This window comes from Ailuropoda melanoleuca, chromosome 4 (assembly GCF_002007445.2).
Source record: "Ailuropoda melanoleuca isolate Jingjing chromosome 4, ASM200744v2, whole genome shotgun sequence".
NCBI lineage: Eukaryota > Metazoa > Chordata > Mammalia > Carnivora > Ursidae > Ailuropoda > Ailuropoda melanoleuca.
In genome coordinates, this window is record NC_048221.1 from 74,691,570 (window position 1) to 74,704,315 (window position 12,746).

At 37.8% G+C, this 12,746-nt stretch overlaps 1 protein-coding gene across 2 annotated transcripts in view; it reads right to left on the reverse strand.

The window, feature by feature from the left end:
• Positions 1-12,746, reverse strand: part of LOC100477680 (follicle-stimulating hormone receptor) — a 155,642-nt gene that overhangs the window by 83,906 nt on the left and 58,990 nt on the right. Inside the window, exons 1-2 of one of the 2 annotated variants that reach the window (XM_019809047.2) lie at positions 3,401-3,442; positions 3,224-3,329 (exon numbers count right to left, since the gene is read on the reverse strand). In XM_019809047.2, coding sequence (XP_019664606.1) covers positions 3,224-3,234 — 11 coding nt within the window. In that variant the 5' untranslated portion in view covers positions 3,235-3,329; positions 3,401-3,442. Of the gene's footprint in view, positions 1-3,223; positions 3,330-3,400; positions 3,473-12,746 lie in introns of those variants that run through there. The other variant, XM_002928295.4, reaches the window with a different exon arrangement.

Below are 12,746 nucleotides of genomic sequence, written 5' to 3' on the forward strand. Positions count from 1 at the left end.
ACAATATGATAAATGTGCTATTGATAGTATGGACACAAGATTATGGTGTGGAAACACTGAGAGAGTTCTGGAAAGGCTGTACAGAGGAGTAAACATTTAATATGGACCCTGGAAGACTAGCATGATTTCTTTCCAATTTCAAGTGAAGTTTTAGGCAGAGGGACAACATCTACATAAGACCAGTGTGCAAGTATATTTTGTTAATTAGTTAATTGGCTAATTAGTTAATTGATTCATCTGTAACTGTTTTTTTTTTTTTATCCCTCTATGTGCCAGGCATTATCCAAAGAGCCAGGCATTATCCAAAGAACAGCCATCACATTCTAAATAAGTGTGATGTCTGGTAATGATAATACTTGGGAAATGGCAATTTCTCCTGCCTGGTGAGAATGAGGGGGTGTGCTGTGCATATGGTGGAAATATAAAGGGCTTTGATTTTTGGGCTAGGCACTTAAGACTGAAGCCTATGGCAGTGAGAGTCTTTTCTTCTGCAAGAGAGTTTGAACAGTGTGGGTCTGGCAGCAGGGAGCTAGGGAGATTGGAGCTGGGGCAGGCATGACAGCCTTATGTAACAGGCTATCTAAGTGTTGTTGAGACTTTGGACCTAATAGCACCTAATAGCAGGAGTGAGAGAAGGGCTGGATTTCAGGCATATTGTTGAGAAAGAGTCAATAGGACTGGAAAGGGGCCTGGGTTTAAGGATAAAAAATCAAGGAGGTTTTGAATTTTCCTGCTTGGCAGTCTGGGCAGGTGGTAATGCTATTCACTGGGCAATATGAGAAGATGAGAAATTTAAGGATAAAGACAATGAGCTAATCTGGATGTATTAAATTTGAGACACTTGTAGTTTAATTAGTATAGGTGTTTAGGAGTCTCTCCATTTCAAAACAAGAATTATGGCCTCAAAGTGAGATGGGGGTGCAGATGAAGGTTTAGGAGCCCTGATAGTAAGACATCCCTTGATAAATAAAGATTAGGGGTTTTGGGAATAATATAAAAAAGAAAATGGGCAAAATGGAGCCCTGGAATATCTGAATTTTGGGGCAGCAGCTGAAGAGCAAGAAAGGTGGAAAGAACTGTCTATGGAGTAGTGTGGGAGCCTAGCAGAGTGGGCAGGAGGGTATGGTATCATTGAAGTGAAAAGGGGAAAAAGTATTAGGAAGAATGGCAGGAATAGTCAATGACATCAGAAGCTGCACGTAAGTACTAAGAACACAAAGTAGAAGTCATGAGTTCTGGCAGTTCATCATTGTTGGGGCCTTTCATAGAATAATTACATGGTATTAGAAAATTTGTGGTCCAACAGCAAGAGGGCTGGCTGAGGAGTGAGTGAAAGGAGAGGACAAGGGGGCAGTGAATGCACATGTTCTTTCACAAGAGTGGGAGTGGCAAGAAAGAGGAGAGGTAAAATTTTGCCACATGTGCAGAATGAATCAAAGGGATTTTATGATCCATGGAGAGGGAGATACTGAAGAGGAAGCCAGTACTTACCATGCTCAGGAAACTGGCTAAAAACTGAGTGAAGAATAGAAATACAGGGGATAGATCAGGAAAGGAGATGAGAAAGGAGATGAGAAAGAAGGTGAGAACTCATCACTGACCAAGAGTGGAAGGTGAGACAATGGTTGAAGGGGAGCATAGAGACTGAAGGGTACACTCTGTTCAGAGTTGAATTCGGTGCCAGGCCTTCTACGCAATGTTTTTAAAGCCCTAGGACGCAAAAAGCATTGAAAAGAAATGAGATCACTTTAATTTTATTTTAGGCATCTTGCTGTGTCAGTATAGGCTGATTAATAAAGACATGCAGTAGAAATGGACAAGCTGTGTTTGAGGAAGTTGAGTTTTTGAGCCAGCTGCCCTGTCTCTGGAATTACTGCTTTATCAGCTCAGCTTAACGATTTATATGACTATCAGAAGGTCCCTTCTGATGCTGAACACCCAATGAGGGGTCAGTCATACCTGCTGGATTGAATTGATTAAGGTGGATTATTTGTGGTATCTGGTATTCCTGACTTTAGAACAATTTCTGTGCAATTTTAGGGCTGCTTGGGGACAAGGCATATCGGATAGTCTAGTTATTTAGTTCATGTCACTTCCAGGCAGGGCAATGGCTAACCCATCCAAGAATACACCTTGAGTAGAAGGCTCTCCCACTCTGTTGCTTCCTTGTTTCCCTTGGTGAGCTCTGCTCCAAAGGGTGCCCCATCTCCCAATTCCTGTGAGTGTTGAATGTCCTCAAGAAGGTAAATGCTGAAGACTGCAAGTTTTAAACTGGGCTCTCACCCAACTGGGGATCCTTGCTCTTAGGAATTAGAGATCACATAAGCTATCTCCTTCTTTCAAAACTTCTTCCTTGACCCACTGATGGGGAAACCAAGTCCCCGAGAGATATAGTGATTTAATCAAGGTCACACAGTACGTTTATGTTAAAGCTCGCTCTCTAATCTAGGATTCTGAGCGCCCTCCTCTAAGCAGGTGATGTAATTGCTGAGACACACTGCTGTTCTCTCTGCTTTATGTTTCCTTCATTAATGGATTTCTTTCTTGCTGAAAACTTCAGCAAATATTCTTAAATGGGGGTGAACAAACCAAGAGGAAAAATGGAATGGCTATAAGAAAGAGAACTGCATGTAACCTGAGGGGTTGTTTTCCTCTTAAAATGAAAAAAAAATCATTCCCTTCTGTGTAATCCATCTGTCTGTTGCTATATGTATTGGTGTTTAAGTTCTGACTGCCACTGTGGTAAAGAACAGATTTTCCTGGCCCTTGAGGCCTGGGAGATGGGGTCAAAGTAAGTGCCTTCAAAAGAAGAGTGGGTTGCTTTAAACATGGCAGAATGTATTCTGCTTTTTACTACGGTGCCTCATTTTGATAAAAGCCTGTTGGGGGCGACCCCCCTACATTAAACTAGTTCAGTAAGGAGTGAATGTTTGCATCAGCAGAGGGGTCTTCTCTTTTCAAAGGACATCTCCTTCAGAGCTGTAAACTTTCCTAATGCTTTTAAATGTTGTCGGCATGGCTTGGGAAAGCGAAGTCTCTAGAATCTCAAACACAAATGTTAGGCCCTGCTGTCAGTTAAAAATTAACCAGAAATAATGAACAATATCCCTGAAAAAGAATGGGTATCAGCAGAGAAAATCGGCTTTGGTTTATGAAAATTGGGCTCACAGGCGCTTTGGAGCAACACGTTAGAGAAGAAAAAGTGAGGATGGCTTAGACTGACCTTATGTTCATCTCAATAGCCACATCCTGAAAGATTCCCCATTGTTAGGAAGGTAACTGGGAGGAGGTTCAGAAGGTTCTCTGGCTTCTAAGGGCAGAGCATCACACTGGATATGATGCGAGGCTGCTGTCCACAGCCCAGCTGAGGCACTCATACACAGCATTGTCAGGTACATACATTTTCTCCAGGTCCCCAAATCCAGAAAACGCTCCTTTTGGGATGACTCGAAGCTTGGTGAGGACAAACCTCCTGAAAAGAGAGTGGACATAAAATATCACAACCTATCCTTTCACTGATATGTAATTGAGTGCCTAACATAGAATAGCAGTCAACAGCCAGCATGTACTAAGTGTAGTCAGTCAGTAACACGATCTCTCTTCATCCTCACCACAAAGCAGCGATACTCACTTTGCAGAAGAGGAAGTGGGTTTAGTGAAGTTTACAGATTTGCCTAGGCTCACTCAGCTGATGGGTGATGGATGACAGAGCTGGCATATGAACCCTCTCATCAGTACTCCATGTTGCCTCCTGTAGCCTTCTGGGAGGTGCCTTCTCTTCCTCTACACCAACCCCCAAACCTCTTCCCTTATTGTCATTCTTAGCTGACCTTGCATCCTATTTCAAAGAGAAAATGAACGCAGGAGAAGAGAACTTGCCCGTGCCCTTACATAGCTCGCAGCCAGTAAGCCACCTGCACCTGTACTTGTACACCCTGCCTTCCTTCCTGTTCCCGTGGGTGACCAGGACTCTGGACCTGGCTGAGAACAGCCCCTCCAATCCACATCAGACCTCTCCTCCTCTCTTTTAGGAGAGGTAGCCACCCTGGCAATTTTCCCCTTTCTTGTGTACATTTTATTCACCTATTTTTGCTTCTCTACTGGATCCTGCCCATCAGTATACAAACATGCCATAATTTATTTCATCAAAAAAAACTCTACTCTTAACCTCAGACACCTTCAGTTTTTGCTGTTTTCTTCTGCGTGAAACATTTGTCTAATCCTACCCCAAAGCTTCTTCCAATGGCTCCTTATCTCAGTCAGGAAAAACCCATATTGTGTACAGTGATGTACAGGACCCTCCAGGACCTGTCTGCTTTCCCTTTCCATGGACCCTCTACCCTCCATTTTGACAGTCTCTCCTTTTGTTTATCTTGTTCTTATCGCAGTACTCTCCTGCTAGTTCTCAGACATGCTGGTTCCTTTTTGCCTGTGTTTCTGCATTTGCAATTCTCTCTGCCTTGAGCACTCCTCTCTCAGATATCCTCATGGCTTCCTCCTCCAGCCTGCTGTTTGCTCAAATGTCCCTTGCTTAGTGATGTTTTTCTAACCATCTTATTTAAAACCACAGTCTCCCCTACTTAGCCCCTGGGCCCCTTTCCTGCTCAGATTTTTCTTCACAGCACTTCTGACATGTTATACATTATATTTATTCATCTATTTGTGTATTTATTTTTTTATCTCTAACCTATAACTAGAATACAAACTCTGTGAGGGCAAGAATTCTTGTATAATTTGTCTGCTATTGTACACCAAATGCCCTGGAACACTGCCTGCTATGTAGCAAGTACTCAAATATTTTTTCTTAAATGGCCGTTAATCAGTCTGAGAGTTCTAAGCTTAAGGATGGAATTACGAGTGACCCTTTTGGAATTTCTACAACAGGAATACTATTCCTTCCTCTGGCTTTCTCTTGCTTTGTAACTGGTCCATAGGTACACCCCTACCCCCACAACCTTAAATCTTTCCTTCTACAAGGTGGTGTGTCAGCAGGAGTTAAATAATGAAACACTGAGGATTTGGATAGTTACACAAACCTTCATTGCTTCAGTTTCCTGTTACTTACTGGTGTTAGTGAAACTCCTGTTACAGATAAAGTTATTCAGGCAAACAGTTCTTTAACTTCGTTTGTTTGCCTTTGGCTGTCATGTGGGCCAGCTCTATGGGAAAGAAGCATGAGAGAGAATCCTAAGTACTGTTTTTGCCCTGGAGGGTTTGTATATGTGGGAAGGTAAAGCCAGAAACCTTGGAATCACCAGAAAACAGTTGTGGATTACAGTTGATGTAAACACTATAAATGTTATGTAAACATTGAAGTGAGAAAGATCCCAAAGTTCATAAATATATAAAAGGAAGATGGGAAGAGGTGGGTGAATTTGAGTCTGGGTCTTAAACCCATCAGGTCATACTAAAAGCATAGTCTATATGAAACCATTTAAATGAAAAGAGATCTAAATTAGGAGTGCGGGCAATGTTTCTGGAAGAGTGTCAACTTCTGGAACTCCCATCTGAAAAGAATCAAGGTTAAGGTACTCATTTAATCTTAGTTAACATAGGAAAGTTTTCTTTGTTCCTGCTTATCACAAGACAGAAGAATGATGAAAGCAAACTAGAAAAGCAAATAACAAGTCAGTGAGATAGTGCTTTTTGATTCAACCCAAGTAGCAGATGCATTTTCTAAAATTTTTGACACCTATACCTGTACTAAATGTTTCAAACATATTAACATAATTAAATCTTTTTATTGAAGATTAAAAGCCTTGACTTCCGTTTCCTGAAATGTTACAAACTAGATAACCTGAAGATATTTCCACTAAAAATCACCCAGAAGTCTTCTATAAATCCGAACAAATACTGTTTTAATTGCATAGCTGAGCTTATAAGAAAGTAAGAGAAATCCCCAGGGACCCAATGGAAGGCAACTGAATACCAGATGGAACCGTGAGTGGTGAATGCAAACAGAAATTGGGGAGGGTAAACTGAAGCTTAAGTATTCAGGGCGGAAGTCAGTTTCTGGATTGGTAGCCAAGCACTTTGTATTTTTGTGCTAAGGTGTTGGGTGAGATGAGATAAAGAAGATGAAATGCAAAGATTTATTTCTGTGTGTTGTCTATCTCATGCATTCTAGGGAAAAAAAGGTGCAGAAAAGGGAAGACAGGCAATTTTTAATGAAATGATGTCTGGAAATTTTCCATAACTTAATAAAAGACATCAATCCTCAGATGGATTCTAAATTTCAGATTTAGAAATCTCAAGTCCTAGGAAAGGAAACAAAAATAAATCCACTGCCAGATACCTGTGAATTAAAACTGTAGAACCAAAAAAGAAACTATTTTAAGATATATTATCTTCAAAGAAAAATAATTAGAAAACTTTCCAAAAATATCTTCAAAATTATCAGAGAAAATAACTGCCAGTTTAGAATCTTATACCCAGAAATAAGCGTTCAAATGTGAGGGTAAAATAAAGACCCTTTTAGACGAATTTAATTAGTCATTAATGAAATTTTAACAAAGGAATTCCTTTAGAGAAGTAAGAAAATTTAATCTAGTAGGAAGGCACAAAAAAACAATAGTGAACAGAGAAATTAGTGTGCCTTATTGCATAGGTGGATTATTATAATATTTAGAAAACTTACCTATTCAATAAAGAACCCTGGAAAAAATACTGACCAAGAACTAAGTCACAAAGCAAATTGGTGAAGAACAAATAATTTCGTTTAACATGGTGCATTTAAATTACTTAAAAATCAATTATGAGAGGTAATAATTAACAGCCCACCCCACAATACATGTAAAAACATCTAGAAAGTCAAAACAATCAAAATAAAAAATCCTACTCTTTTACGTCACACATGGGTCAAAGAAGAAATTACATATTAATTAGGAATTGTTTGGAATTGAACTGTAGTGAAAATACAACATGAAACTTATGGGATGCAGCTAAACCACTACATACAGAGAAATGAATAGCTTTAAATTATTTTACCCAAAAAGAAAACAAAGAAGGTGGAAAATTCACAAGCTACATTTCCAACACAGGAAACTAGTGAAGGAACAACAGAATAGTGGAAACAGAAAATTATAAAGGTAGTATTTTTCCATTTCTGGCCAGAACTTTAGGTACAAACTTAACAAGAAAATTAGGGAAATGTAGGGACTTTGATAGAGACGTTTTGAGAAGATAAACACTCAGCTAGACATTAAAACTTGATGTATAGATACAGTTTGTTTAATAACGTGTTTCACTTATTATAAAGTTAAGTTTCTTCATAAGTTTATTGCTAACATGGATAAGGAGTTTTCTCAGAATATTGAAAGATTTATTAGAATAGCTTCAAGAATTTTGACTTACAACCTGCACACTGAAAATGACTGTTTTAGAAAAGTACACTTATCTGAAGGCTTGTTGAAGGAAAACATTTATCACTTAAAGCCGCGAACTTTACATACATGTTTATTTTAAACAGCAACTTTCTGATAATTGATTCTTTATGATTTTACTGATCTAGCTCTAATAAAGTGTTCAGATTTCCTTTAAATCAGGAATATTGGAAAAGACATGATTTTTGATAAATTTTCATTTTAGAAATAAAAAATGAGAATCTAAGAGATAAACTTTAAAACACATTTCAAAATTTAACGCTGCCTCAAGAGAAGAAAACTAAAGAGGATACAGAAAAAAATCATAAAGATAAGAGCAGAAATTAAAGATTATAAGAGAAAATCAGTAAAAACCCCCAATTTTTTAGAAAGATCAATAGAAATAAAAATATCTGTTCACTTTAAGAAAAAAAATGAGTCATGAAAATTGGTGCTTAAGTAAAGATGTTAGTTTTTTTTATTTTTTGGATGTATAGTTGACACAATGCTGCATTGGTTTCAGGTGTACAAGATAGTGATTCCACAACTCTGTATGTTTTGCTATACATACCAAAGTGTAGCTTCCATCTGTCACCATAACGCACTATTATTGTACCAGTGACTATATTCCCTGTGGTGTACCTTTCATCCCCATGACTTATTCATTCCATAACTGGAAGCCTGTATCTCCTACTCTCCTTCACTAATTTTTCCCATCCCCCACTCTCCTCCCCTCTGGCAACCATCAGTTTATTCTCAGTATTTATGGGTCTGTTTGTACTTTTTTGTTTGTTCATTTGTTTTGCTTTTTAGATTCCACATGTAAATGAAATTATATGGTATTTGACTTTCTCTGACTGACTTCATTTAGCATAATACTCTCTAGGTCCATCCATGCATGAATGGCAAAAATCACATCATTTTTTATAGCTGAGTAATGCTCCATTGCGTCTGTGCATGTGTGTGATGTGTGTATGTGAATACGCATACACACATATATACACACACATACCTCCATACTGTTTTCCACAGTGGCGGTACCAGTTTACATTCTCACCTAGAGTGCACAAGGGTTCCTTTTTCTCCACATCCTCACCAACACTTATTACTGCTTGTCATTTTGATTCTAGCTATTTGGACAGGTGTGAGGTGGTATCTCACTGTGGTTTGGATTTGCATTTCTGCGATATTAGTGATGCCGAGCATCTTTCTGTGTCTGCTGGTCATCTGTGTGTCTTTGAGAAAAAAACTGTTCTCGTCCTGTACCCATTTTTTAATTTGCTTATTTGGTTTTTGGTGTTGAGTTGTATAAGTTTTTAAATATATTTTGGGTATTAACTCCTTATGGGATATATCATTTGCCAATATCCCCTACTTAGTAGATTACCTTTTCTTTTTCTTTCTTTTTTTTTTTTTAAGATTTTATTTATGTGACAGAGAGACAGCCAGCAAGAGAGGGAACGCAGCAGGGGAGAGAGAGGAAGAAGCAGGGTCCCAGCTGAGGAGCCCGATGTGGGACTCGATTCCAGAACGCCGGGATCACGCCCTGAGCCTAAGGCAGACGTTTAACAACTGCGCTACCCAGGCGCCCAGTCCTTTTCATTTTGTTGATGATTTCCTTCAGATAAGCAGGCTTTAAATTAGAGAGCCCTAGGAACAATTTCAAAACATAAAATTTGAAAAATCAGACAATATGGATAATTTTCCTAGAGATACACACTTACCAAAAGTGATTAATGAAGATATAGAAAAACTGAATAGATCTAAAACTGTTAATAAATTGGGTTGGTAGTTTATAATCTATCTACCCAAAAAATAAGATCACCATCATATGATTTTAGAAGTAAATTATGCCTTTTTAGAATAATAGAAAATCTCAGTTTTATACAAACTATTCCAGAAACTAGCCAAGAGAAAATGCTCTCCAATCCATTTTATATGGCTAGTATAGCATCAGTAATAACACCAGCCAGCGACAATAGAAGAGTAGAAAGATTAGGCCAATCTCATTTGTTAATGTAAATGGAAAAAATCTGAAATAATATAGTGACAGTATGTACAGAAGAGAGGCTAAATAATATATTGTTGCCAGTCTGAGTTTGTCCTAGAATTCAAGTGTTGCTAAATATTAGATCTATTAAAATTTCCACATTGAGAAGTTAAAAGAGGCATAGAAAATATATTTAATAAAAGTTTGCTCATGATAAAACCTTTTGACAAAGAAGGAAAGGGAGGAATACTCCCAATCTGTAAAGGGTAAAAATCTATCAAACACTGCAATAAATATCACATTCAATGGTGAAATATTAGATATATTCCATTTAAAATTAGGAATGAGGCAAGGATGTTTGCCAGTGCCTCTTCCATTCATTATTGTGCTAGATGTACTAGCCTAGACAGTAAGAGAAGAAAAAAAAAAAGATAGCAGTATTGTTGACGAAAAGTTGTCATTATCTATAGGTAACATTATTGTCTACACAAACAAAACTGTACTTGAATCTAAGAGATCAGTAGTAGAACTAAGAAAGTCTAGTAAGGTAGCTGGCAGTGTAATTAGTGCACAAAAATAATTTACATTCTTATTTCAAAGTATATCAATTATAATGGCCATAAATCTTACACAATAAAAGGAATCTAAAAGAAAGACTTAGGGTTATATGGAGAATAATCAAGTACTTAACTGAAAAACATTTTAAAAAACAAACCGTGAGAAAAAAAAAAAACCCTGATCAAACAGAAATGCCACATTTATAATCCCGATCAAATTATAAGCCCTGATCAAACAGAAATGCCACATCTCAATATCGTGAAGGTATTGGTTTTGATCCACATTAATATGTAAATTAAACCTATGGCACATCTGAGGTGCACTAGTTTTTTTGTTTTGCTATGTGTGTGTGGAAATTGACTAGCTGATTAATACTCATATGGAAGCGCAAATTTCAAAGAATAGCCAGAATAGTTTTGAAGGTGTAAAACAAGTTCGGGGGAATTGGCATGCCAGGAAATACAATTTTTAGAAAGCTACAGTGATTAAGATGCAGTGGTGTTGACAGAAATTAGGAAATCGGCCAGTGGGAGAGAATATAGAGCACAGAAATAGATCATAACGAAAGGAAATGGCAAATGGAAGAGTAGCATTAAAAATTAGTGGAGGAAAATGTGGATTAATCAACAAGGGGTGCTAAAACTGTTGATTATCCTTGTAGAAAAAGGTAACACTTTTGCTTATTACCATATTAAAGTCGCAATTCCAGGCTTATTAAAGATCTAAATGGGAAAAGTCAAAAGCTTAAAACTTTTAAATAAAATTTAACATTCTGTTCAGAATACTTTTTTCCCCAGAACACTTTTATTTTTATTTATTATTATTATTGTATGTGGGGCTTGAACTCACAACCTTGAAATCAAGAGCTGAGCCGAGATCAAGAGTCAGACACTTAACTGACTGAGCCACCCAGGTGCCCCCTGTTCAAAATAGCTTTAAAAAGTACACAAAAAACTGCACACCAAAATTGGAAAGCTGATAAACTTGACTATATTAAACTTAGTATTTCTGTTAAACAAAGATACATAAATTAATTGAGAAGATAAGCTATAGACTGGGGAAAGATATCTGTAACACATAAAATTAACAAAGCGTTAGCATCTAGAATATGAAGAACTTTACAAAATAATAAAAATAAAACACAGTAAAAACATTGTCAAAAGATGTGAACAGGCAATTTATGGCGGAGGAAATGCAAACAATCAATAAACATATGAAAAGATGCTCAACTTCATTAGTAATCAGGAAAATGCAAATTTAAACAATAGTGAGATACCATTACATGTCATCATATTGGCAAACATTAAAAGGAAAACTTCACAATATTGCTGGTGAGACAGTGGAAAAAACAGGGCATTTTCTACAGTCTTTATGGAAGGGTAATTTGCTGCAAGTTCTTTGAGTAGCCATTGGCAATATGTGTTAAAGTCAAAGATAGAAATGCCTTTGAATTCAGCTATTCCACGTCTCTCTGCCATTTGCGTACCTGGAGATAGGTAAAAGGTTAATTACTGCAACATAATTTATAATAGTAAAAAGCTGGAAACGAATGCGCATGAACAAAAGAACGAATAAATATTAATAAGGTGTTGTATATTGACACAGTGCCAAATGATAAAGCAGTGAAAAGAAACCAACTGACTAGATCTGCATGCAGCAATCCAGATAAATCTCCAAAGTGTAGGGGCGCCCTGGGTGGCTCAGTCATTAAGCATCTGCCTCCCGCCCAGGGCGTGATCCCGGGGTTCTGGGATCTAGCCCCGCATCAGGCTCCCTGCTCCGCTGGGAGCCTGCTTCTTCCTCTCCCACTCCCCCTGCTTGTGTTCCCTCTCTCACTGGCTGTCTCTCTCTCTGTCAAATAAATAAATAAAATTAAAAAAAAAAAAGAATCTTCGAAGCGTAATGTTGAGAAAGAAAGTTGGTGCCATATATATACAATATGTACCATATGTGATTTTTTTAATAAAGGTTAATATGCAAATTAAAACAATATAGGGCTGCATGTAAATCACATCTTTTTATTCTATGTTTTTGATGTTTTGACATCTTGCGGTTTTGCTGGCTCTGGAGGCCTACTCCTGCCAGTGCTAGCTAATTCTTAGAGATGGCAAACGACTGGTCTTTGAGTGTGCCTTTCATACGCAAACCAACTAATCCAGAGTCCTTAAGGCCAACCACCTCCTTCAAGGAGCCCTTAGACCCTCTTCCCCTGCCCTGACCACCCCAGAGTCCTTGGAAATTATTTAAAGTAGATGATTCTGAAGTTCCTTATCCTGCTTCATCAGTTCCTGCCGTGGAAGCCACAGTAGAAGCTATTGCCGTGTTGTCCCCTCTGCCTCCTAGTGCTTCCCCGTGTGTCCCTCCATATTGTGGACTCTGAGTATAACAGAGTATCTTTTCAGTATCATTTATCTCCTGATCGACATGGTGGCCTCGCCATTCCTGAATAATGATAAAACCTATATTAAAAACATGGTTATGGATACATATATATGTATCAAAAGGAAACTTCTGAGAATGATCAACACCATAATAAGCACAGTATTACCTTTGTGACCAGAGGAGAAGGAGTGGGACACAGACATATCTAGAATAGTTTATATTTTTAAAAAAGATCTGAACAATTATGACCAAATGTTAAGATTCAGCAAAGCTGAGTGTTTTGGGAGTGTTGATTATATAATTCTCTACACTTCATACTTGAAATATTTCATAATTTTTCACGATTGAAATTCTCATGAGGCCATAGCCACAGCATCATTTATTTGTTTTTAAACAGAGGGAACAATTTAAAAGTATCATCATATTGTTCTTGTCAGATGGCACCTTTCCTCTGT